This window comes from Ascaphus truei, chromosome 2, assembly GCF_040206685.1.
Source record: "Ascaphus truei isolate aAscTru1 chromosome 2, aAscTru1.hap1, whole genome shotgun sequence".
NCBI lineage: Eukaryota > Metazoa > Chordata > Amphibia > Anura > Ascaphidae > Ascaphus > Ascaphus truei.
In genome coordinates this window covers 246,191,204-246,218,032 of record NC_134484.1, presented here as the reverse complement: position 1 = coordinate 246,218,032, position 26,829 = coordinate 246,191,204, and the positions used below count along the sequence as shown (strand labels likewise).

At 43.4% G+C, this 26,829-nt stretch overlaps 2 protein-coding genes across 2 annotated transcripts; both read left to right on the top strand.

Moving 5' to 3' along the window:
- Positions 1-12,430: 12,430 nt before the first annotated feature.
- Positions 12,431-16,007, top strand: LOC142487199 (uncharacterized). The gene is made up of 2 exons (XM_075586020.1): positions 12,431-13,296; positions 13,416-16,007. Exon 2 carries the CDS (start codon positions 13,530-13,532, stop codon positions 16,005-16,007), a length of 2,478 nt encoding a protein of 825 aa, XP_075442135.1. The 5' UTR covers positions 12,431-13,296; positions 13,416-13,529.
- Positions 16,008-22,368: 6,361 nt separating this feature from the next.
- Positions 22,369-24,080, top strand: LOC142488648 (uncharacterized). Its single transcript, XM_075589074.1, has 2 exons — positions 22,369-22,520; positions 22,886-24,080. The coding sequence occupies exons 1-2, from the start codon at positions 22,424-22,426 to the stop codon at positions 23,986-23,988; spliced, it is 1,200 nt and encodes a 399-aa protein (XP_075445189.1). The 5' UTR covers positions 22,369-22,423; the 3' UTR covers positions 23,989-24,080.
- Positions 24,081-26,829: the final 2,749 nt, after the last annotated feature.

Below are 26,829 nucleotides of genomic sequence, written 5' to 3'. Positions count from 1 at the left end.
ACCCCCAGAGACCTGCAGGGACTGCTGGATCTCTGGGGGGCCACGCGGGTCCCCAGGGGGCTGTGGATCTCCACAGGTGTCTGGGTCCCCTTTGGTCTCCAGAGGGTCTCCGCTGACCTCTGGTCTCAATCCTGTGCAATAAAAATAAAATGCTTTTATGCATCTTGCAATCTCAGTGATTTTGGCCTTTTTCTGGCTTCTCGTACTGTATGACTTTTTTTGGGGTGAGTGTTAAAGCTCATTAAAAAGCCAATTTAGCATGATACTGCACTGTTATTGAGGTTTAGTGATGAGCATAACAGGTAATACGTGCTATAAGGGCATTTATGTATGTATGAATGTATGTCTTTATTTATATAGCGCCATTATTGTACATAGAGCTTTACAGCAGTAATATACATACAATCATATAATTAACAAATAATATAAATAACACATAAAGGGCAGAAGTGCTTCAGACATAAAAGTAACATTTAGGAAAAAGAGTCCCTGCTCCGAAGAGCTTACATTCAAATTTGTTGATAGGAAGAACATACAGAGATAGTAGGAGGGCGTTCTGGTAAGTGTGTCTGCAAGGGACCAAGGTTAATGTAGGAGTTGTATAGTATCAGCCATGGAGCTACTCATATGCTACCTTAGCAGGTTTGTTTTGAGGTGGTCTTTAATGTGGAAAGAGAGGGTGCTAGTCGGATATTGAGGAGAAGGCCATTCCAGAGGTGTGGGGCAGACAGTGAGAAGGGTTTAAGGCGGGAGATGGCTTTAGATACAAAAGGAGTAGAGACAAGACATCCTTGAGCAGAACGCAAGAGTCGGGATGGTGTATAGCGAGAAATTAGAGCTATGTAAGGAGGAGCAGAAGAGTGTAAAGCTTTAAAAGTGAGGAGGAGAATTGAGTGTGTGATGCAGGATTTGATAGGAAGCCAGGAGAGGGATTTCAGTCGGGGAGATGCTGAGACAGATTTCGGAAATAGTAGAGTGATTCTGGCAGAAGCATTTAGGATAGATTGTAGGGAAGACGGGAGAGAGGCCAGACAGTAGGATGTTACAGTAGTCAAGACGGGAGAGAATGAGGGTCTGTAGTCGAGCAACAGAGGAAAGGGCATATCTTTGTAATATTGCGAAGTAAAAAATGACAGGTTTTTGCTACCTTTTGGATGTGAGGAGAATGTGAGAGAGGAGTTGAGTGTGACCCCTAGGCAGCATTCTTGGACTACTGAGTGAATGATAGTACTTCCAACAGTAATGTGGATGGAGGAAATAGGGCCAGGTTTGGGAGGAAGTTTTTGCCATGTTAAGTTTAAGTCGGCGATGGGCCATCCAGGATGATATAGACGAGAGATATACAGAAATTTTAGGCTGTATAGTAGATGTAAGGTCAGGGGTAGAAAAGTAAATTTGTGTGTCATCAGCATAGAGGTGATATTTGAACCCAAGTTATGCGATTAGGTCACCTAGAGAGAGTGTGTAAAGATAAAAGTATAGTACTATAAACCACTTATCACTGTTTAGTGAATGAGCCCCTACATGTCATAGCCTTTATCCTTAAGCTAGTCCTTAATCCAGCACAGACACTAGGAGGATTATTCAATATAGTCCAAATGCGGCTGCTAAACCCGTTATCGGACAAAAACTTCCATTTACGTCTATATGAGTTTTGGCCTGAATGGCTGCTTCGGGCAATATTGAATTACCCTCTAAAAGTTACACAACCAATAACAGAAAATGAACAAAAATATCTCAGTTGTTTTCGCTGCAAAACCAAATAAAATTGCTTACATGTCCAAAATCTGCATAATTGGTCAAAATCAATAATGATACATTCAGAATATGCCTAGAAAATGGAACTGGAAAAAAAAGAAAGCTTGCACAAGCAAGCTTGTAAGCTTCACAGCATACAAAATGGATCCGCTCCCCAGTTGAAGGTGCAAGAACTTTATTCAGACATAGCTGCAGCCCGAGGTACCAGGGACACTGAATGTTACAATGCTGGAGGTGATCAAAATAAAAAGGAAAAAAAGCAGAGATAAATTCTTAGGAAAACAAAACAAAAAATGTGGATTATACTAGAATGATTCCACCTGGAGCCCTGGAAAACAAATATCTATTATCTAAAAGCACTGACTTTCACTTTGATTTCTGAACTCTTTTCTTTTTACTGAAAAGTAAAATGTAGGGACTCTTGCTAGTCATAGATCAACTAGAAGAGTTGACTACTTTTGACTACAACTTTTGCTAGCTTGGACTAAGTGCCCTCAGCAAAGGTCATTATAATTATCACCTGTTTTTTTTAATCATTATTGTAATTAATTGTCATACAGGACATTTCTGTCTTCAGCGCTTAATCTTGTTTACACAGTTAATTGTTGGTTACGAAAGTGAACCAAAGTTATAGGGGCTTATTCTGTAAAGGGTGATAGCGCAAATGACGTAATGTCCCATTGACTTTAATGGGATTTTCATGCAATTGAACATCATCTGCGCTATCACACCTTACAGAATAAGGGCCAAAGGCGCCTATTCACTAAACTTCGATAAATGACTTAAGGGCACTTTACAAGTGATTTTGCATGTGTAGCTATTCAGAAAGCTTCAATAACATGACTAAATTGCTTGTAAATGGCTTTTTAACAAGCGTTAACACTCTTGCTATTACAAACCGTGCAATAGCTCAAAAAATGCCGAAACACGCATTTTTTTGACAGTAACTGCTATTCACAAAGCTCCGAGATACACATCTCAGGTTAAATACTCATTTTTTTTCATCACCGCAGGGGTGCACAAACTGGGGGGGGCACGGGATTCTCTGCTGGGGTGTGGCATTTATAGAGGCCCTGCACTCTTCCCGAAGGCATTTATATTAAATGACAGGGAAATGGCGAAGGCCTCTGCAACTTCACTTACCTTGGCTCAGACGGCTTCTGGCGACGGGTCGTCAAATGATGCTGTGGGGTCACGTGACGCCGCGTTGCCACAGCAACAGGACGTTATGATGTCAGAACACAAGAGATAAGGTGAGAAGGGGGGGCACGAGGAAGGGGGAAAGCTGTCAGGGGGCACAGGGGAAAAGTAATGCGCACCCCTGACCTAAAGGGTGGCAAGATCGGAATTGCGATTTGCATCAGACGGAGTTTCTTTTATTGTATGACTTAGGATTGAAGCTGAAGGTCTCCATACCCCCAGCTTCAATCGCATGTAATAAAAAATAAAATAATAGGCAACCTTCATTAGTTGAGTGGCTAACCACTAAGGTAAGGAGGGGGTTAAATAGCAGTGCCTAGTTTTTTTGGGAGTAGAGGTGGTGGGTGAAGGTTGTAGTTACCCCAGTGTAGGCCTTCTGGGAGGGTTGAAGGATTGGTTAACCCATACCGCTACCCACCCAAGGGGCCTTACCACCCTGGGCACAATATCACCTTCAGAGTGGCCATAGGGTGGGTGGTTAGGCCCCCCTGGAGGGGCTAACCCCTCACTTACCTTTGCAGCTAAATCCGCTAAAGTAATGAAGGGGTTATCTCCTCCCGCAAGGCTTAACCATCCACCCTGGGGCAACTACCCACTTCACCCACCCCCTCTAGCACAAACACCACACAGGAATGGGCAATCACCCTTGTAGCCAAATATGGCCAATTGTGCTTTTGCCCATTCAAATATACAATACACTGCAACAAAATACAATACAAATTACAATACTATAAAAACAAACACTAGCTTTTAATCCATTGATTGTCACTGTGGTTATCTATGCCCTTAACGGGGACATAGATAGCCACATTAGTAAACAATAGCCACCTAACTACCTAACCCCTCTATCCCCAACAACTCCCCCCACACACACGCACATACAGTAATGGGCAAAATCCCTATTAGCCATATGTTCTAATACTGTAAGTCTTTTGTCCATTAAAAATTAATCAATAGCCATCAACCCTAAAGTAAATACAAGTTGTGCTTACCCCTGCTTTCTCTTTTGTGCCACCAACATTTACATTAAAACATGAGCTAGTGGCCAGTAACCTCATAGTTTCTAGTGGGTAGTAACCACTATGTTAATTAGGGGGTTAACCCCCTCTACCCATCAGGGAGGCCTAACCACCCTTCCTGGGGCAACTACCATCATCCCCCACCCCATATACACCCATCACAACACACACAAATGGGCAAAGGAACTGGTAGCCAAATAAGGCTAATAGCACTTGCCCATTTGTGATGCCAAAAAAAAGAATAAGAAAAGGTTAGTGGATGCTGCACACCATAAATGAAATAATTATAAAGTTACAAGTACCGATGCTCCTGGTCCAGTGAAAACCTGTAGGATAATCCAAATGAATGTAGAATCATGGATAGAGAATCAGGGCACTTCAGATTTCAAATAAGTGAATTTATTTAGCCAAAAAAATCGTAGTTTCGGCCAGTATGACTGCCGTTCTCAAGTATTAGTGGCATAATAAAGTGAACCAAAACAGCCCATATAAGTAATTCAAAAAGCAGGTGTCCCATGTTGATATTCATCAGCTGGTGTGTGCACATCATCCTGCTCCATCCGTCAGTCTGCAGCCTACGCATCCTCGTGGTCAGGCGGCGGCATCATCCATGGCTCCTTCCAAGGCTTCTTCCTCCCTTCCGATTGCTCCCATCTTTACAAATGTATTTACAGATCTCACTTTACTTTGCTTCTGTTGCTGATACCTTTATGAATAATAGATTTGTATATCTTTAAGGTTGGTGTATAGTAACTCTGACATTGAACTTTGGACATTATGGAATATATTTCTTATATATATTAAATATAATAGACTCGAGGACCATATTCCATTTTTTCTTTTCACTTTTTAATGGATATTCTTTAATTGGGATAGAAAACACTGGACAGTTACTTGAGCACAAGGCGTTTTGATACATTCAGCTGACATCTTGTCATCTTTCCCATGGTAATCATTGCTGCAGATGGCTATGGGGTATCACTCCACCACTGAAACTCAGGAGACCGGTACCAAAGTAGAGGAGCACAGCCGGGTTGCCTAGCAACACATCCCCAAATAAATGGAGGATCCAGATGACATCACACGTTCCACACCGAGGCCGATGTGCAATGATGTCATGTGCCACTGAAGATATCGTGGGAGTTGGCACATCACGCCAGAACCAATAGGAAGGGAGGAAGAAGCCCTGGAAGGATCCCTTGATGATGCCGTCTGACTGGGATGACCCGGAGACTGCAGACCGACGGATGGCCAGGATGATGTGCACATACCAGATGATGAATATCAACGTGAGACACCTATCTTTGGAACTATTTGTATGGGACATTTTGATTCACTCTTTTATGCCCCTAACACTTGAGAAAAGCTGAAATACAGGCCGAAACGTCGATTTCATTGGCTAAATAAATTCACTTATTTGAATTTCGAAGTGCCCTTATTCGTATCTCTTATTCTACATAAAAATAATTAAACATTATTAAATGAAATACACATAACAATACATTAAAAACACTAGCCAAGGACTCCATTTATTGTCACTATGGTTACCTATGCCCTCAACGGGGGCATAGATAGCCACATTGGCATAAAGTGGACACCTTAAAGTAAAAGACATTACATTAAAAACACATTTCAATAAAATTAAACTAAACAGTAGCCAAAAAATGCATTGATTGGCACTGTGGTAATCTATGCCCTCTGCGGGGGCATAAATAGCCTTATTAGCAATCAATGGGCACACTAAAAAAAAATCACAAATAAATAAACTACAATAAATATGTATCTTACCCTTGCCGGGATAAAGGCTCCTCCTTCATATCCAACTAGGGCACCATTAATAGATGGTGGTGGGGGGGGGGGTTGGGCAATGATGGGGGTGTTATGGGTAGAGGGGGTGGGTAGCAGGTTGCCCATTGATTGCCAATGTGGCTATCTATGCCTCCATAGATAACCCCATTTACAATGACTGGATTAAATGGTTAGTTATTTTTTGGATTATTTTGTAATTTGTATCGTATTTTATCTGAATGTTCAGTACGGTATATTTTAAAGGGCAGAAGCACTATGTCCATATTTAGCTAATAGGGCCTTTGGCTATTCCTTTGTGGTTGTGGTGGGGGTGAGGGTTTGTAGTGGTAGAGGAAGTAGGTGAATGGGTAGTTGACCCTCTCAGGAGTGGTTAACCCCTTCATTAGCAATTGTAATCACAAAGGTTAGGAAGGGATTATCCCCTCCCGGGATGCCTAAACACGCACCATGGGGCAACTACAACCATCACCCACCCCTTCTACTTCCAACACCCCAGCTTCTGCTATTTAACCCCTTCATTACCTGTCAGGAATCCACTCCTTTCGCCACTTGCACAGAACCCGCTCCCGCCCTGCAGCTATCACGCTGAAGCGGGACCTACTTGACCTCCTGTTGCAGAAACTACGCTTGGATAACGATTCCCCTGATGTCTCCAATCCTGACCCTGACTCGTCCACCGACTATGCTGTTTTCTCCAGTCCTGAACCTAGCCTGTTTTACTATGAACTTCGCACTCCGGACCAGTCTGCGCGGTCTAAGGTCAGTGATTTCATAACCCAACCTCAGCCACGCGGTTCGGCCCCGGTTTGTTGCAATCACAACCGTGACAGTATGCTCGGCCCCACAAAACCGGACTGTACTGTGGCGGGGGTTTGTAAATGTGTAACTGTACCTATGTCCCAGGCTGTGGACCAGTCCCTGTTTGAAAAACAGTATGTGTTTGAAAGACTGCCTCCGCCTAATCTTGCTTGTATGTATGAGGGTTAAACCCCTGTAGAAAGACTGACTCGTAAAGAAATAATTACTAAGTCTCTGGAATGTAGAGAGGTAAAGAAGATGTTACAAGCCCAGTACTCCCAACTACTCCTTCTTATGTCTACTCCAGGTCTGGAAACTGCGGATTTTGGGGTACCGGCTCAGGCCATAGACACCACCCATAAATTATTCCTGGAATTTGACAGGAATATAAGTGAGCGTGAACCTCTTCTTGCTGCCTACGCACAGACTATTCACAAACCCCTTTCTGTCAGTATTGTTGTTAAACCTGTGGGGGTACCTCCCTCTCCAAAAAATGACCAAACTGTCCCCTATCACTGCCCCCTAAGGTAGAAGCTGCCACGGTCTCTAGCTCTGATTGCACCTCCCGTTACTTAGACCCCAAGGATATGTCTACGTTAACCCCTGTCAATCAGCCCTGTGAAGTTCCCGTGGAGTATACGTGTATTTCCCAAGCCAAGCTATGGCTCTGGTGTCTGAGAATTAACCCCTTCTACCCTCAATTTCTAACTCGGAATCCCTAACTCCTGCCCTTGAGGTTATTCCTGTCTTAACCCCTGCTAGTCAGGCCTATGCGTTCCCCACTGTAAATCCCTGCATTCCCCAGGTCAGTGTGTCTCTCCTAGCACCAGAGAATGAACACTGTTTGCCCTCTCTTTCTAACTCAGAATTTCTAAGCTCTGCCCCCGAGGTTATTTCTGTTTTAACCCCTGCTATTCTGCTCTGTGAGGTCCCCATTGTTAACACTTGTATTCCGCAGACTAATGTTAGGTCCATAGGGCCAGAAGCTGAACCCCCTATGACCCCACTTTCGGAGGCTAGCTTCTCTTTTTCCGATTCTCAGGCACAGCCTGACTTAACCCTTGAAGTTTTTCCTGTATTAACCCCTGCGGGTCAGTCCTATGAGCCTCCTTTGGTAATCCCCTGTTGTTCGCCAGCCAAGTACATGCCCTTGGCTCCAGAGGAGGAACCCCTTGTGCCCCCAATTTCAGAGGCAAATCTCCCTCTTTTTGACTCTCATGTGCTATCTGCATTGACCCCTGTAAATCCTTGCTGCCCCCAGGCTAATGCGTCCTTTCTAGCATCAAAGAATGAATCCCCAAGTCTGACAGCAGAGGTTGCACTGAATGACTCCCCTAAGGTTGCAGAGTCCTTGGATATTCTTTGCTGTAATCCCCCTGCTTCAGCTCAAGTTTCCGCTGCCGTGTCCCCTGAAACTTCTGCTAAAATACTGATTCCAGTTAAATGTATTCAGGAACCAGGTTTTTCCCTAAGCCTGTTCGCAGAATCCCCACTCCCAGGTATTTTGCTGACTCAGTCTGTCACTCAGAGAGCTGAGATCCCTGCTTCAGCGCATAGTCCCCTTGTCATGGAATCTGTAGTCGTTTTGAATTTCCCAGACACTCCTTTCCCAAGTACCCACTTCAGAGACCAGAACAGTTGTGGTTGCCCCCCTTTTACTGTCTGTATTCTCCTCTTCTCAAACCCTGGGTGTAAAAGCAAACAGTGGTCTTTATGCCCCTCCTGAGGCTCAAGTTGTTGAATTTTTGCTGACACACTGCTCCCACTCAAAAGTGATGCTTTTTCATATGTGCTAGCTAGAAGCCAGTACACAGTTTCCTCCCTCTCTGAAATTTTTATTGTCAGTCCCGCTACTCAGAGAGGTAAAATCCTTCCTTCAGATTCGGAATCTCTTTCCATAGAGGCCGTCCTTGCTTTTTGTCCCCCTGATGCCTCTGCCCAAGCAACCCCTCCAAAGATCAGCGTATCTGTCGTCACCCCCTTAGTACAGTCAGAGACCATCCTGCCTACATTGCAAATTCAGATGTTTAAATCTGAGCTATTTTGTTTACCTTCCTTGCTAAACCTCAGTCCTTTAGCACTGCATCTAAATGTGCTCCAGCAACCGTTGGGTTATTCGGGGCTAAAATTAAAACTCCTGTGTTAAAGGGTACCTCCTCACACATGTCCAGCAAACCTAGAACTTCCGTGATTGATTTTAAGTCACTTACCACTATATCTGATTTTCTTACTAGTCAAACCCAGACACCCACACCACTGACTAGCTGTTCCGTCATCAGAATTTTCGCACTAGTAAACATACCTATTTCTGATTTTGTCATGACAAGTGCCCCTGTTAGGGCCCTTGCAGTTTTGGATAAGACTCTTCTTTCTTCTCTGGTTTCTGCTATTAAGAGTTTCCCTGGTTCCAACTTACCACTTATTGACTCTCTAACTCCTACCATTACTCCCCCAGTGCCCGTCACTGATTACCAGTTGCCAGCTCCAGACACTAGTTCTCCTCCTACCAGTGTCCCTGCAGTGCCGTACGTCCTTGTTACAGATTCTGAGCTTCCAGCTTCAGACACTAGCTCCCCTCCCTCCGCTTCCCCTGCACGGCCTGATTTGCAAGTTCCAGATATTAAAACTCCAGAGCCTATTCCCTGTCCTATGACAAGTACGATGCCCTTGGAGTTCATTGCAGCACGCAGTCTGCCCCATGCAGTTGTTCAAATCTCTGCAAGTATCTGTATACCTTCCCCGGACCCTGGTGCCATATCTGAAGTAACCCTTGCCGCGCCCCAAATTCCCTTTGCGGGAGGGCAGTTTCCTTTCACTGACCGTTCTGCGGCCCCTGAAGTACCTCACTATGGGCCTCATGCAGTAAGCGTCGATTAAGTGAAATCGGCAAGTTTACCGATTAGTCATGTTAATGGCGATTTTTCCTCTCCGTATGCAGTAAGTGCCGAATACATTCAAAATCAACCCGAAAACAAATCCGCCCACTCTCACGATGATTATCCGATCACACACAGGTGTATCGGCGTGCGTGGCGGGGTGCTGATAGGTTGCCCAATCACAAATCTTGCTGAATCAGGCGAAACAAGCATGTATTGGATTGCGCGCCATATTTAAAGGCAACGTGTACTGCTAATCATTCTCTGTGTTGTTGGGAGTGAGAGAGAGAGACGCACAGAGCTGGCTGATTGAACATTTGCATATTGACGGAGAGACTTGTTGTGTATTGGGTGAGCTTTGTCCATTGTTGTTTTGTTTACATCTTTGTCTTGTTTTATATGTGGAAGTGTTTCGTGTGATTGGCTGTACATTAGTTGTCTGTTTTTTGTGAGTGCTGGAAGTATGCCCGCAAAGCGTGGGAAGAGTGATGCTGGTGGGAGTGGGAGTGCTACTCGTGCGAGTACGCGTCGGAGTGAACGTACTGTTCAGGGGAGTGATGTTGCTGGTGCACCGAGTGGTGTTGCTGGGAGTGGGAGTGCTGGTGCTGGGAGTGGGAGTGCTGTTGCTGGGAGTGGGAGTGCTGTTGCTGGGAGTGCTGTTGCTGTGAGTGGGAGTGCTGTTGCTGGGAGTGGGAGTGCTGTTGCTGGGAGTGCTGTTGCTGGGAGTGGGAGTGCTGGTGCTAGGAGTGGGAGTGCTGGTGCTAGGAGTGGGAGTGCTGGTGCTAGGAGTGGGAGTGCTGGTGCTGTGAGTGCTGCTGGTGGCGCAGTTGCTGATGGGGTGTCTGGTGGTGGCGTGCTTGCTGGTGGGCAGCTTTTGGAGGCTCTTCCATTGGAAGAAGGAGAGTCCAGTCAGCACCAGCCAAGCTCTGACCCTAAACCTGCTCGGAAGAAACGTGTGGAGAAGCCACGTAATCCTCGCTTCAATGACCAGGAAAATACAGCTCTTGTCACTGGCATTCTGGAGCACTATGACAGTATATATGGACATTTACTAGGTAAGTGTACCTTTACATTTATTATTCAAATACATGTAATCCTAGGTCATCTGAGTTTTGTTCATATGCAAATATGGGTTCAGAATATCTTTCTATGTTAATTAGTCTGGAAACACAGCTTTTTATCATGCCTTACAAGGACAACTAATCACAGGCGGTCAATTTGCCATAACTGCATACAATATGAATGCAACCTTGCTTACATGTATAGGTTTAGTAGTGAATGCTCATGTGCTTCACATAATACACCTAAAACAGCATGTTTGCTATCTCTTGGAACAGCTAGCAGTGTAGGAAACTGGTGCTTCTATTATTATTAATTTACCTCATATATTTTATATGTTTTTCAAGGGCGGACAAGTTCAGCAAGCAGAAAAGAAATGTGGGACACAATAGTCATTGGTGTCAATGCGTGTGGGAATCATGTGAGGGACAAGCGGAATTGTCACAAGAGATTTGATGATATTAGGTCCAAATTGAAAAAGAAAATACAACACCAACGCGTGCATGCTACTGGCACTGGAGGTGGGCCGACACCACAACGTCTCATATTATGTCCATTGGAGGAGCTGCTTCGGGCAAAATTACTTCCCGTCGTCGTGGAAGGCTTACCTGGTGACCGTGATATAGGAATTTATCCCTCACAATTTCCACCAGGTGAGAAATATTAATGTACTAGGCGTGTCGTTGCTTACAGTTATTTTGCATATTTACACTGCTTTTTATACTGTCTTCACAATATAAGCATACCTGCATCTATATATGTATATGTCTGATTCTGTATATATATATATATCAAAATAGACATATATGTTGTAGTCCTACTAAAAGCAGTAACTAATATAGCACGTGCCATTGTGTGCTCATTTACATGTGAATTCCCAAAATGCATTGCTGCAGTGGAAGCAATTGATGGTGGGCGAAGATGGGGAACAACAGGGTAGTACACATGTGTAACACATGTTAATGAGAAATTATTACTAGCTACAGGTACAGAACATAAATATGTATAATATTATTGTGTATTTTATTTATTTTACTCCGACAAACATGACATTACTGCCTATTTTAAGCATGCATCAAATATATTGCATGCAACGGCCTACAAACATCACTTGCACTAACACATCTATAGTTGTTTATGAAAAGGTCCATTTTTGCTTTAACTCATATACAGACAGCATAATGAGGCACACGTATCATATTTTATGTCATTGTTTTCATAACTTAAAAACTGCACACGACTATTTAGCTCATCTACCATTGTGTTAAAGCAGCTGCAATTAATATCTCATCACAGCATACACTTCAACAGAGGGGGTGGGGTTCAGCACACACACTAATTACAGCCTCATTTTAGGGTCAACTTAGTTCACACCATTTTCACCTGTTTCAAGTAATTGAAAGGTGTGGCTGATTAGGCTTTTTGGGGAAGGGAATACCGTTATTACAACCTGACTAGCACAACTGAAGTTAATCACACTCATTTGAAAGCTTCACTTTAGCTACTAAATGCCCCAACAACTCATTACTTATCAAAGCGTACCTCACACATTAGTTCACTCATATCTATAGTTGAACTACTACTATCAACGACACATTATCACACACTGCATGTGTTGTCTTGTTGAGTCACAGCCACATTCAGGTGTGCCACATCTTATATTAATGTACCACACATATCCTGTACCAAAAACAAAACTTTTTGCAATATGACCACCTTCATGATAACCATTGTGAATGGTTATCTCATGATAGTTATGTACATTATGATACTGATATCACTACACAACATATGATTTTTATGTACAAATTTTATCTATTTATCCTCACGCATTACTGCAGAAACATAGTATGTTTTATGTTAGGGAACTCAAAAGTTCTAAGTACACAGGCATGTACATTGTTATTGTGAAGGTAATAAAGTATTATAAGAAACTATTCGTCCATTTTGTATGCATTCAGCCATATTTAATCTGCTTTAATTGCAAGGCTTGGAAATAACGCAGTGTGTTTTTTATGTAAACTAATAACTTTCTCTCTCTCTCTCTCTGAGGTAAATTGAAATAAAGCCAGGAGCCCTTTGCCTGCTAACTCCCGGTTTCCTGTGAATTCAGCTGGAACAGAGAGACGAAACTAAAGTCTATGATTTACAGAGAAACGAAACTCAAGTCTATGATTTACAGAGAAACGAAACTGAAACGTATTGTCTGCCTATATATTCTGTAATACACATACCCGGCACGTCAGTCTGAGCTGCGGAGCCTGAGGGAACTGATACATGACTCTGTGTCATTTATTGGGATCTGGGGTGCACCCAGGCTTTTGTTATACTAATTTGGAGCCCACATCTGAGCAGTAGAGACCCTGACTTGAGAAGGGAACCTCAACAGTTGGCGTAGTCGGCAGGATCCTTGTGAAGGGACACCGGAGCAATCCTGAACCCGTCTCTATCCACGGACGACCGTCCCCTGACCGGACTGATTGAGGCCTGATCAACCTCTAAGGACAAGGTAAGATATATTCAGAATATATTTTTACCGAACTCCTGTCAGTCTGTTCAGGTTGGCGATCCCTTGGTTGACGGTAACAGTATTGTTAATCTATACAAGACCATAGAGTCCGGTGGTTCCCGCCAAGGATTTATATAGTTTGTAAGGTCTTGAGACTGCCAGATGTGTGGTTTATGTTCATATGTCATAAGGGTTACGGAATAACTATAAAATAAGGGGAAGAGTCTAGGACATAAATTGATAGATAATAGGAGGATCGTCCATACAGGTGACGATCCGGGGACTGCCTGCGAGCCTCCCCGTCTAGGTCGATTTGTCAATAAGACTCAAGAATCCCGAGTGTGTAAGGATATAAATTGATAGATAATAGGAGGATTGTCCATACAGGTGACGGTCCGGGGACTGCCTGCGCGCCTCCCCGTCTAGGTCGATTTATCGCTGAAGCTCAATAGTCCAGGTACCGCCGGTAACACGTGTCCGAGGTTGTTTTTAAAATAGACAATGTTCTCGCAGTTTTTAAAGAAGGATTTGCCTTCTGGTGCCCGGGATTCCGTAACTCTTGTGACAGAGCGGGAGGGAAAGAAGTATACCAAGAAATGTAAATTGTTGTTCAAACTGTTAGATTTACCCCCTACGGGAAGATTGCAACCGAAGTTGTTGAGAACGAATATGCAAATGTGTAAGGGGAAACTGAAAGATGCAGGCATGTGGGAAAATGCAGAGAAATTTCTGAGTGTTGCTATAGATCTTCAGAAAGAGGGTTATGAAGAAATAGAGTGTGGAGAGAGAGATAAGAAATGTTATTGTTATGTGAAACCAGAAAATGTGACCCCTGGTTCAGTAGTGGCAGAAAAAGACCAAATGTTACAGGGAAATCCACCCCCATACCCGCAGACGACCGGTAGACCCTCTCCCTCAGCCCCTGTACCGGCCCCTTATTGGGTATGTTCTGTTTGCCAGTGTCAAAATCCCAAAACATGGGAAAATTGTTATTATTGTGGGGCCGCCCGACCGTCCATGTCCCCCGATATTAAAACTGGTGAGGCTCTTGTGTGCCCCTTAGTCACGCCCACTGGCCAGTATTTTAATCCCAAAGCCAAACCAGCCGACCCTGTTAAAATGTATCCCAGTATACCGCAAGATTGTCTAGTTCAGATGGATAATGGGGCCCCTGCTGAGGAAGATGCAACCTCCGCCGGGACCCCAGCTTATCAGGCACCACCATATTCTGACTCTTTTGTTACCTATGATGAACCTGAATCACTGTTTGAACGTGTATTTAGCGGCCCAACCCGTCAAATTATTGTAAAAGTGATGCAGGCAGACATTACTAGCTTGTCGGTTGGCGCGATAGTTAATCCAGCAAATGGGAGGCTCCAGCATAATGGGGGCCTTGCTAAATTGATTTGTGAAAAAGGGGGTGAGGCCATACAGCGTGACTCTAATACCTATATTCAGAAACATGGAGAGGTATCAGTGGGGGGTATAGCTGCCACCGGGCCCGGAGATTTACCCTGTAATTTAATCATCCATGCAGCAGGGCCAGTGTATAGGGACTATGCTCCAGAAAGAGCCAAACAGCTCCTCCAAGCCGTTGTCCGGACATCCCTAATCTATGCTTCCGGCCTCAATAGTGCGGCCATGCCCAGACGCACTATAGCGTTCCCTCCCATTTCTGGTGGTCTTTTCGGGTATCCCATAAAAGAATGTGTCAAACATATAGTCCAAGCGGTACTCAGTACGATCAAAGAATCACCCCTCAATCTTGAAAGTATTCTGCTTGTTGCCAATGACTCTGTCAGGCCACTGCTTTTTCAAGCCGCCTGTGCTACCTCAGACACGGTCCGCTCTTTTCCTATTGTAAAAGCAGAACACGGAAATGCTCCTCCCGTCCCCCAACCGTGGAATGAAGACGTTCCGGAAGGAGCAGTTAGGTACATCAAATTCACGCCCCAACAAAGCTCCACCCTCTTACAGCAACTCCCCGATCCGGAAGACAAGCCCATGCCCTTTTATAGAATGTTACGTCAGATTCAGCAGAACTACTCCGCAACATGGGCTGATTTAAAATCTCTCACCATGTTAAAAGCGGGAGACTCATTTTGGCCCCTTGTTGAGAAATCCCTCAATGATGCTAGGATAGTTGACGTCACAGACTATAAATCTGGAGAAGACTTCCTGGAACAAATACAACTATGGGCCCAGGATAGACTCACAGAGCAGACTGAATCAATAAAGGATGTCACCCAAGAAGCTACTGAATCAGTTGAGAAATATCATACTAGACTACTCCAAATGTTTAGAGATATGGGATTCTCCACCAGCAATAAATTACAAGCCAATCTGCTAGCAGCAGCATTTATGGATGGACTTACTCCCAAGCTACGGGCTGCGGTCCAAGAAGGGTGTCCCTGGATGACCTCATTAGGGTACACAGAAGCCCTCACAATAGCCAAAGCTTTTCAGAAGAAGCAGTCCTCCGTGAAGAAGACGCCGGCAGCTATCCAAGAAGAAAAGGAGGATGATCGTATTGGTGTTTTATATACCGCCTCATCTCAAGTACCAATGCTGCCACCACGCCAATTATACCCACCAGCCCCTCAGTACCAGGAGTATCAAGGGAACCAAGGGTACCAGCAGTACCAGGATAATTATACAGCAACACCTCCGTACCAGGGAAACCAAGGATATCAGAATGGTCGTGCAGCAGATCAACAAAGGCCTAGAGGACCATGCTACCACTGTGGCCGTATCGGACATATCAAGAGGAACTGTAGAGATTATTTGAAAGGAACCCCACCCGTACAACCATTACAGGCCCAGCAGCCACCTTTCTGGCGTAGTCAGCCACCTTCCAACTGGCAGCAGCCCCAACAGCCGTTACAGCCCCAGCAAGCACAGATCCAACAAAGACTGCCGTCTCCAAGACCATATCCTCATGATACTTACCCTCCTCCACAAGATCCCCCACCACAATGAAGCCAGGGCCAACCCGTCTCCACCATGGCTGCTATATCCAAACACACCTACCCTAATGGTTCAGCTGTCACTCTACAAGTTGCTGGTGAACCAGTATCCTTTATGGTGGACACGGGAGCGGCCAGGTCCGTCATATCAGCCAAAGATCTACCCAGAGGAATAGACCTCTCCCCTGACTTTATGACTTGTATTGGAATCACAGGACAATCAGTCGAAACTCCTCTCACTGTACCAGTCCATGTAGGACCTTTCCCAGAAGTTATGTCCCGATTTTTAGTCTCTGGATCCTGTCCTGTTAATTTATTGGGAGCAGATTTACTATCACACATGAGAGCCACCCTGCAATATGACGACTCAGGATTACGGGTACAATTGCATGATCCCAACTGCCCAGAAGAACAAGAAGCATCATGTTGTCTCCACGCTCTCCCAATACTTCTCCAGCAGATATTAACCATGAACCCTCCATCTCCTGTCCCACAGTGGGTGAAAGACAAGGTACCTACCAGTGTGTGGTCCCAAGGCCCGGATGATATTGGTCGTCTTCCAGTCCCTCCTGTAAGGGTGGAACTTAAGCCTAACGTTATACCTCCAAGAGTACCACAATACCCACTGAAGTCTATAACAGAACAGAGTCTTCAACAGCAAATTGCGATGCTTGAAGAAAAAGGAGCCCTGATAAGATGTTCTTCACCGTGTAACACGCCTCTGTTTCCAGTCCAAAAGAAAACAGCAAAAGGAGAACCAGCGAAGTTCAGACTGGTTCAAGATCTCAGGGCAATCAATGCCGCCACCATTCTGGAAACTCCAGTTGTGCCTAACCCACATACTCTTCTTAGCCAAATCCCGCCTAACTGTGAGGCCTATACGGTCCTGGATTTGGCAAATGCTTTTTTCTCCGTGCCTCTTCACCCAGACTCTCAGTATCTCTTCGCCTTCACCTTCAGAGGAACTCAACGTACCTGGACTGTCATGCCACAAGGTGCCCAGAATAGCCCTAACCAGTTCACACAGGCCATGAAGTTCTGCCTAGAACCCTGGGTACAAGCCCATCCGGAAATCACGTTACTTCAATATGTGGATGATCTTCTTATATGTGCCCCTTCTGTTCCAGTGTGTGAACAGGCCTCAGTGTCCCTACTGGTCCATCTCGCATCTATCAACTCAAAGGTCTCAGAAGCCAAAGTACAGTGGTGTAGCCCAAAAGTTGTTTTTCTTGGTCACTGTGTATCTAAAGGCGAAAAACATCTCACTCCCGACCGTATCGAGACAGTCGCTGGATTAAAAATGCCCACAACTGTGCGCGGTCTACAACAGGTCTTGGGACTCATCACCTTTTGCCGCCAATGGATTCCTAATGCATCGCAATATATGCAACCTCTGTATGAAGCTGTGAAAAATACAGAGCTACTCCACGACGCAGCTCACAGAACAGAATTACAAGACTCCTTTCAAACGCTAAAAGACCTAGTTACACGCGCCCCTGCATTGGGCATCCCGGACTATGACCAGTCTTTCACTCTGTTCGTGGATGAAAATGATGGATTCGCCGCCGGTGTCCTCACACAACTACACGGTAACCGAATGAGACCTCTGGCTTACTACTCTGCTAAATTGGACTCAGTATCACAAGGGCACCCATCCTGCTTCAGAGCAGTACAAGCAACATTCGAAATTTTCAACAGGGCAGCGGACATTGTTCTGGGTCACCCTCTTGTTATCCAAGCACCGCATGACATCCATGCTATCCTGAACCTGTCTAGGCCGAAATACCTAACCATGCAACGTTTACTGAGGCTACAGTCTGCACTGCTAATACCGGACAATGTCACTCTGAAGAAATGTACAGTACTCAACCCTGCAACTCTGATTCCGGTGGAAGGGGGTATCCATGAGTCTGAAGACCATGACTGTATAGTAGAACTACAGCGGCAAGGTACCCCATCCCGGGCTCAACAGACGCCTTTCGAAAACCCTGATCTATCCTTCTTTACTGATGGTTCCAGATTTGCTGATGAACATGGACGTTTCCATACCGGATACGCCGTCACCACAGTCGACCAAGTGATCCAAGCAGAAGCTCTCCCCAGCCATATATCGGCACAAGAAGCGGAGATAATTGCTGTCGAAAGAGCCTGTAACCTCGCAGAAGGTCAAAAGGTCAACATTTACACAGACAGTGCCTATGCTTTTGGAGTCACTCATGATTTTGAAACCATCTGGGCTAATCGTGGATTTATCACAGCAAATGGAACGCCGGTCAAGCACGCAGATGCCATAAGAAGACTATTGGACTCTCTACAACTACCCAAGGAAGTGGCGGTAGTCAAAATCAAAGCACATGGAAAGGTGAATACACCTGAGACACAGGGAAATTTCCTTGCGGACCAAGCAGCCAAGCAAGCTGCCCTTCAAGAAGATAAGACTCGAAACAATCCACCGTCATCAGCGTTGCAGGAAGCCACAGTTGTTGCACCAGTAATTACAAGAAGTGCCAAGAAGAATTCTCCCATGGATGATATAGATCCTTACCAAGAACAGATGAAGAAGGAACAAGGAACAGTACCCAAAGAAGAAAAAGAGAGCTGGGAAAAGACAGGAGCAGCACAAGAAAAACAAACTGGACTATGGAAAATTAAAGACCAGTTTTGTGTGCCCCGACACATGTACCATGCAATCGCCACCTGGGCACATGGACCTACTCACAGAGGACATAACCAAGCATTAGCAGTAATAAACAAGTTGTACTTTGCACCTGGTATAAGAAGGATTTTGGTGGAACTGAATAAAGCTTGTGTCATCTGTCAAACCTGCAATCCAGGAAAAACTGAACCTACACCTCCAAAGCATCTTGTGAAGCCAGACTTTCCCTTTCAGAGAATACAAATTGATCATATCCAGATGCCGAAGTCAGGACGATATGAGTATGCACTTGTGGTAGTGGATATGTTCTCAGGATGGCCCGAAGTCTACCCAGTACCCAATATGACAGCGAAAACCACTGCTAAGAAGCTAATCACTGAACTTTGTTGCAGATTTGGATTCCCTGAAGTAATAGAGAGCGACCAAGGACCAGCCTTCACTGCCAATATTTTCAAGGAAATATTGGAGGCCCTGGGCATGAAACAAGCCCTCCATACCCCATATCACCCCCAAAGTAGCGGGAAGGTTGAACGGATGAATCAGACCCTTAAAACAGCTCTACTAAAAATGACCCAAGAGAGTCAACTCCCCTGGCCCGACCTTCTACCTATAGTTTTGTTCCATGTTAGGACCACCCCACAGGTTAGATCTGGGTTGTCTCCCTTCGAAGTATTATTTGGAAGTGCAGTCAGAATTAAGGATAATAAAGGGAATGTAAATCTCACTGAAATGCATGATAGACAGGTATATTATGTTATCAAATTAAGTGAAGAGTTATCTAATCTCCATTCTGCAGTGTCACTTTCTCTTCCAGATTCCAGCACAAATGACACAACCCATGAAATAAAGCCAGGTGATTGGGTGTATGTAAAGAAGCACGTGAGAAAACACGCACTGGATCCCAGATACACAGGCCCTCATCTGGTAACTCTAGTCACACCCACCTCAGTCAAGATTCAAGGAAAAATTACCTGGATCCACGCATCTCATTGCAAGAGAACAGCGACACCTCTTTCAAAGGAAGAATGATTCTATATATCCTTTGTTTGTTAGGTTTGGGGGAGGCACAAGAGATTGCTATCACCCAACATGAAGGGGCAGTCACGTTTTGGTATAACTCATCCAACACTCATGTAGCTACCTTCTCCTTCGATTACTGTGATATTGTCAGCTGTTCCTTAACCAATTGGCAGTGTAATATGTACCGAGACACTCCGAACTCTAGAGCCATATATATATGTGTTACAGACAGTTATTGGGGGCAGGAATGTGATTACTGGGGAGCAGTGGGATGGAACACGGGAATAGATTGGGGATACCAACCACAGAATGGCCTAGCACGAAAAGACAGAAACGGCAAGTCTCTAATCAGTCGAATGATCTTGCGAAAAACTGGTACATGTCTAGTCCGTGGTAAGACGGGTGAAATAATGAAACTCACATTAACCATAGAAAACCCTAGCCCTGGGGACGCTGGTGTATATGTTCTAGGAAATTGGATAAAAGGGGGTATAAGAGGAGCTTACGGGAAGTTCAGAATTCAGGATATGTATAACTCTAAAGATTGGCAGGTGTCACAGAAATCCCCCAAGATAGAGAAAAACCCCATGGCCCCCCGGATTCGGACATTTCAAGGTATGATAGCCACAGCAGGTCCCTCTTTCCAAGACACAATGGCCATAGGAACAGGTTTTTCAGACACCAACCTTTGGTTGGAATGGATAAAATACACTACTCAAAAATATAACAAAAGCAACTGCTATGTTTGTGCTGCAGCTAGGCCCCATCTCGGCACAGTGCCTCTAAACATACCCATCAATGCAGAAGAGTGTTTCATTAGTCTATATACCAATACAAGTACCAATCACTCCCAGTGTGAAGATTGGAAACAAAAATATCCACTCACAACAGAAACCCCAAAACCAGGGGAAGGAATCACTGTATACAAGGGAAACTATACCTGCTATGAGTCTCTACAGGGCAACAGGTTTTTAGGTAATTTCTCCCAAGGATATTGTGACACTTTCTCTAAAATACCCAGTATTAAGTTACAGAATCAGGTCCAATCGTTAGGAGATATATACTGGATATGTGGGGATCTAAAATTAAGAACCAGACTTGAAGGTAACTGGACAGGTCAGTGTGCACTGACCAAAATTCTAATGCCAATGCATATAATCCCTGTTGGTACAGAAAAATCTAAGGTATTATCATCACCAATTAAAGTCAGTAAGCGAGAAGCCCCTGCAGGAAGTTTAGACTCACATGTATATATAGATGCCATCGGGGTACCGAGAGGAGTTCCTGATGAGTTTAAGGCCAGAGATCAGGTAAAGGCTGGGTTTGAGTCATTCTTTATGCCCCTAGTCACGGTTAATAAAAATGTAGATTGGATCAACTATATCTATTATAATCAACAAAGGTTTGTGAATTACACCCGTGATGCGCTACAAGGCCTAGCTGACCAACTTGGACCCACTTCCACTATGACGTTCCAAAATAGAATGGCTTTAGATATGATATTAGCAGAAAAAGGGGGGGTTTGCCATATGATTGGAGATGCGTGCTGTACATATATTCCCGGGAACACAGGCCCGGACGGTAAGGTTACCACAGCTATTAATAAACTGAAAGATTTGTCTGATGAACTTAAAAGAAATTCTGGTATAACAGACCCATGGGACAAGTATTTCTCGTGGCTGTCTGGCTGGCGACAATGGTTGACACAACTGGCAATATTTCTCCTGGTTATACTTTTTGTTCTGGCAGTAGTGGTCTTCTGTGTTATCCCGTGCTGTAAGGGTCTCTGTAAGAAGGCCGGATCTGAGGTTATACCCACAATGGTAATGTACAACAAAGACAATATTGATCTGGAAGATATACCACTGCAGAAATCACCCAAGATGTTCAATTACAGTACAACCAAACTCGAATAAGGGGTGACCACTCTAGAATCCCAGACCCTAGTGTGTTTGTTTGAGGTCAGGGAACCCTTTTGTGTATACTGTAGGTCTTCGAGTTTAGCGAGCCAGAAGTTGTCGGGGATGGGACAAGCCCATGAACAGCTGACCAACACCCTCAGGTAGGGACTCTAGCACAAGAAATAGAAATTAGGGACAGACCCCTTCCTACAAAATGTCCTTTTAGTGTCTAGGGGGGAATGTGAAGGTAATAAAGTATTATAAGAAACTATTCGTCCATTTTGTATGCATTCAGCCATATTTAATCTGCTTTAATTGCAAGGCTTGGAAATAACGCAGTGTGTTTTTTATGTAAACTAATAACTTTCTCTCTCTCTCTCTCTGAGGTAAATTGAAATAAAGCCAGGAGCCCTTTGCCTGCTAACTCCCGGTTTCCTGTGAATTCAGCTGGAACAGAGAGACGAAACTAAAGTCTATGATTTACAGAGAAACGAAACTCAAGTCTATGATTTACAGAGAAACGAAACTGAAACGTATTGTCTGCCTATATATTCTGTAATACACATACCCGGCACGTCAGTCTGAGCTGCGGAGCCTGAGGGAACTGATACATGACTCTGTGTCATTTATTGGGATCTGGGGTGCACCCAGGCTTTTGTTATACTAATTTGGAGCCCACATCTGAGCAGTAGAGACCCTGACTTGAGAAGGGAACCTCAACATTATTACAACTATTTATGTTCACTTTCACACACAAATTTTGGGTTAAGGAACTGATGCTGTTACGTACTCATAAATACAGAACATACAATAACTGTTTGTTCAATATTTACACATGTAAATGTAAAACTTATGTTATTGTTATATATAGTTGCCCCTGAAGGACATGTGTCACCTGAGAGGGAACAAGTGTCTTCACCTGGGTCAGCCAGCTCAACACACCTAGAAGGTGAGTGTATCAGTTGGTGGCCATATAATATGTGCTCTTCTATATGTTATGTTGTCATGTTCATTAATTGTTTTGCACATGTTCTTTAAATACGATTACTTAGTGTATGTGAAAATGAAGTGTAAGGCAACATGTATTGTGTTAGTGATGTTAACTATCATGTAGGAGTTGTGAGTTTACAGCAAGTTTTCATTCACTCATATTTCATACTGAGTCCAAACATTATTCTTAATTCAAGGTAGTTTTTAATGTGAGGTTATAAAACGTATGGAAACATGTTAGTTGTTACTTTTGACACAGTAGAATTACATAGTAACACAGCAGAGATTAACATGCCATTTAATAATGTGTACATTTATTTGTAGAACATGATGAAGAGGATTATGATGATGATGATGATGATGATGATGATGATGATGATGATGCCGCCGCCGCCATAGACACACAAATACAAGCAAGTGACCATGAAGAGGTTCCAATTGAAACTGTTTTACCGCCAAAACGTCCAGCAAATACCACATATGATGCAATTGTAGCTTCTGAGGGAAAAATTGTGGAAGCAGAAAATCGTCGCCATTCTGACCTGATGACAGTGCTGGAAAGGATGATTGCACTGCAGGAAGAAACAGTTTCACAATTGGCACATCTCCACAGAGTCTTCATTGAAGTGCCAAAACAGTTGCAAAAAATCAACACCTCATTCGAAGCATTAGTTGTTCAGCAAACACAAGCTAATTACTGGAGAATGACTAATGTACCACAATTCAACACCTCACAGGCAGGATCTGTTCATGCAGGTCAGTTTTCACCACATTCATCTGATATTCATTCACCAGGCCCAAATGTTACCGGTCAAGTAGCAGACATTGCTGTGCAGGTTCCTGATGATATCCTACCGCTGCCATCTGTACAAATTCAGCAGCAGACACCTACAAAGGAGGCGACAAAAACAAAACAAGACACACATGAAACAGACCAACCATCACTTGTGCAGTGTCTACCAACTTGCTCACATGTGTCAGTGGGCACAAGCCCTGTCCGTGAACAGTCACTACCCAAAAGCCCTGTAGGTGAGTCACTGCCCAAAAGCCCTGTAGGTGAATCGCTGCCCAAAAGCCCTGTAGGTGAATCGCTGCCCAAAAGCCCTGTAGGTGAATCGCTGCCCAAAAGCCCTGTAGGTGAATCACTGCCCAAAAGCCCTGTAGGTGAGTCACTGGCCACAAGCCCTGTAGGTGAGTCACTGGCCACAAGCCCTGTAGGTGAACAGTCACTACCCAAAAGCCCTGTAGGTGAGTCACTGCCCAAAAGCCCTGTAGGTGAGTCACTGGCCACAAGCCCTGCCCGTGAAGTGCCAGAGGCCACTCAAAGTGGCTCTGTTGTGCCTAAAGTTGGTGGCAAAAGAAAAAGGAAAATTCAAGAGACAACAAGCAGGCCTGTTACTCGCTCGCAAAAGGAACAAAAAAAATAAATTTTAAAATTCACAAAATATGTCTTTGGCCTTGTTTTGTTGACTTCAGATTATCTAATTACTATTGTATGTATGCTGAAGACTGTGTTGTTTCCAAACTTTCAAGTATGTTCTTGTACACGTGAAGTTTTGGAAATGTTAACACTCCTAATTAATGAATAGTGTTATAAATATTGACGTATTAATCGTCTGTTCAGTAATGGTCCACCAGGAGCCAGTTGCTAAGTTTAGAGAAGCTGCCATTGACTTTGCAGCAAAACATTGCATTTGGGTGTGTTAATTGATGTAATCATTGCATGTGCATATTATTTTCATGTAATTATAAAAGCACCTATTTAACTGCAAACATCTTTCTTGTACGTGTACAGCAGGATTTTGTGTTAAATATTACTTATCTTTGGTGGCCATTGTAATGTTGTCCTTTAATCATTTATGTGTTCTTGTTTCAAGAACATCTCTGAATTTATACTAAAATATATGTAGTATGTATTGATATATGCACACACACACAGACACACACTGTGTGTGTGTGTGTGTGTATATATAGTACTATCTAAACTGGCATAGATGTATTTACAAAAAACATACACTTCATGCTTCCTTGTGAAAACACACTATTTTAATAATACAGGCCTAATGTTTGACAACTATACTAAGTGTGCGCCTCTAACATTATTGGGTGCAAACAAATGTTTATTACTTAATTCACTCATGTTTATCACCATTTAAATAGGTTTCATACAAGGCCTACTTACTGCCATCAATATGTTGTGTGTACTCCTGCAATATAAAAAAAAAAAAAAAGATACATTATATATATATATATATATATATATATATATATATATATATATATATATATATATATATATACATATACATATATACACACACACACACACACACACACACTATACATATAGTACAATATACACTTTATATATATATATATATATTTTTATGAGAGAGATATATTTATATATATATAGATACACACGTATTTAAACTCATGCAGACAGGTAGTTAACCAGACTTTCAAATACACACAGAAATGTATGTGGGAAAAAAACATTTCATTTTGCAGGTGTGTATATTTACTGATATGGCTGTCTAAGCACTATTTTCACACAGTGCTCTTTGTTATTTTTCTAGAAAACTCAATGTTACTGAAATAAGTGTAGGAATGTTTTCACAAACGAGATAAAAAATGATACATGTTTTTCCCACATTCGCCTATCACTAACCACAAAAGTTAAACCAATTAAAAGGACACATCCAATTGGCGTTTGAAATAAGGAGTAAAAGTAGTTACTTTTGTTGACCTTGAAAACGAAACACAGGAATTTGTTAGCCATTGAGCAGAATCATTTTGATGAGCAAAGAAGACAGAACTGCACACATCTTTTGTGCTACTCTGACATGGCTGATGAATTCGTTAACCATATGAATCCCCTCTTAGGTTATAAGTACATGGTTTCAGAAGCAATTTTGAACAGTCGCGGACACAAAGCAAGCACACGCCAAATCTATGATTTGATTCGAGCTAAATATCCTTATTACCAAGACCGTAGGCATGCGCGGAATTTTAATTCCTCAATAAGATTCACTTTATCAACTAATGACTTTTTTGAACGTGTGCAGGATAAGCTAGAACACACCTATGGTTTCTGGAAGATTGCAAAGGAAAAGCATTTTACCCTGAAAGAGGGCACATATATTGTTGTGAAAGGCATATTTATTCCTAATGCCAATAGCAATGGATCCGCTACTACTGTTCCGTGTGAATCGATACCTGCTGCAATATCTGCACCCTCCATTCCTGAAACCCACATTGTACAACAACAAAAGTACTATGATTATGTACCAAGCCTTTCAGCTGAAAATGCATTGGAATGGGAACCCGAAGAAATGAACCTACCTCCCGACCAATTGTTTGAAGAAAGCAGTGGCGATTCCTATGAGCGCTTCATGGAGGAGATGTGTGTCATACTGGATTCAGCGGGTGGGTCAAGCGTGGATGAAAATGCCTTGCATTTCTGGAGCGAGCAGTTGCAGCCAGACGAAGAGTTAATTCTAGAAGAATGGTAAATATAACAACCGTTATGCGTTGACTGTGCGTTTAAATGTTTTTTTGTTTTTGTTTTTTTTAACCACCATTTTCCCTTTCAATGCGTGGATACAGCGTAACATTGCAGACTGCATAACATGTAGCGATCACAAAGAAATTGTTGCCGAATACAATATAGTATAACCTGAAAGAGTAGTACACATTGCTGACGGAATAAATATACGTACTTTCCTATCCCTTTAACCATATTAGCAACATTTTAACATAACTCTAACACATACCTGTTTTGTTATCATGCAACATTTAAAAGCGGGTCCACCACGTATGACGTGGGACCCTTGTCATGGCCCAAGGCGTCCTTAAAAAGGATTACGGATGTAAGTCCCGCCCCCAAGCGACGTGCGCGCCTCAAAGCCTATTGGCTGTCATGTTTTGTTATAGTAACGGTAACTGCAGTGTGTCATGTGTGCGGCTCAGTGTTTGTAGGCGTCAACTGGGCGTTAGCCGAATGTTAATTGAGTGGGAGGAGTGTTAGCGTGCGTTTCACGCTGGTTTAACATGACGTCACACGTATTGCATTTGCGCATTGTGTTATCGGCCGTCCTTTCTGTCCAAACACGTCTGTTTCAAAAGAATACAGATGTACTCGTTTAGAACGAATGTAGTTTCGTATTCATTGTATTTGAAATAAAGATTTTATGTTTAATGGTATTTTCAAGATGTATTGAACGCACAACGTACGCTTTGTTTTGCGCATGCGCTAACAGTTAGTG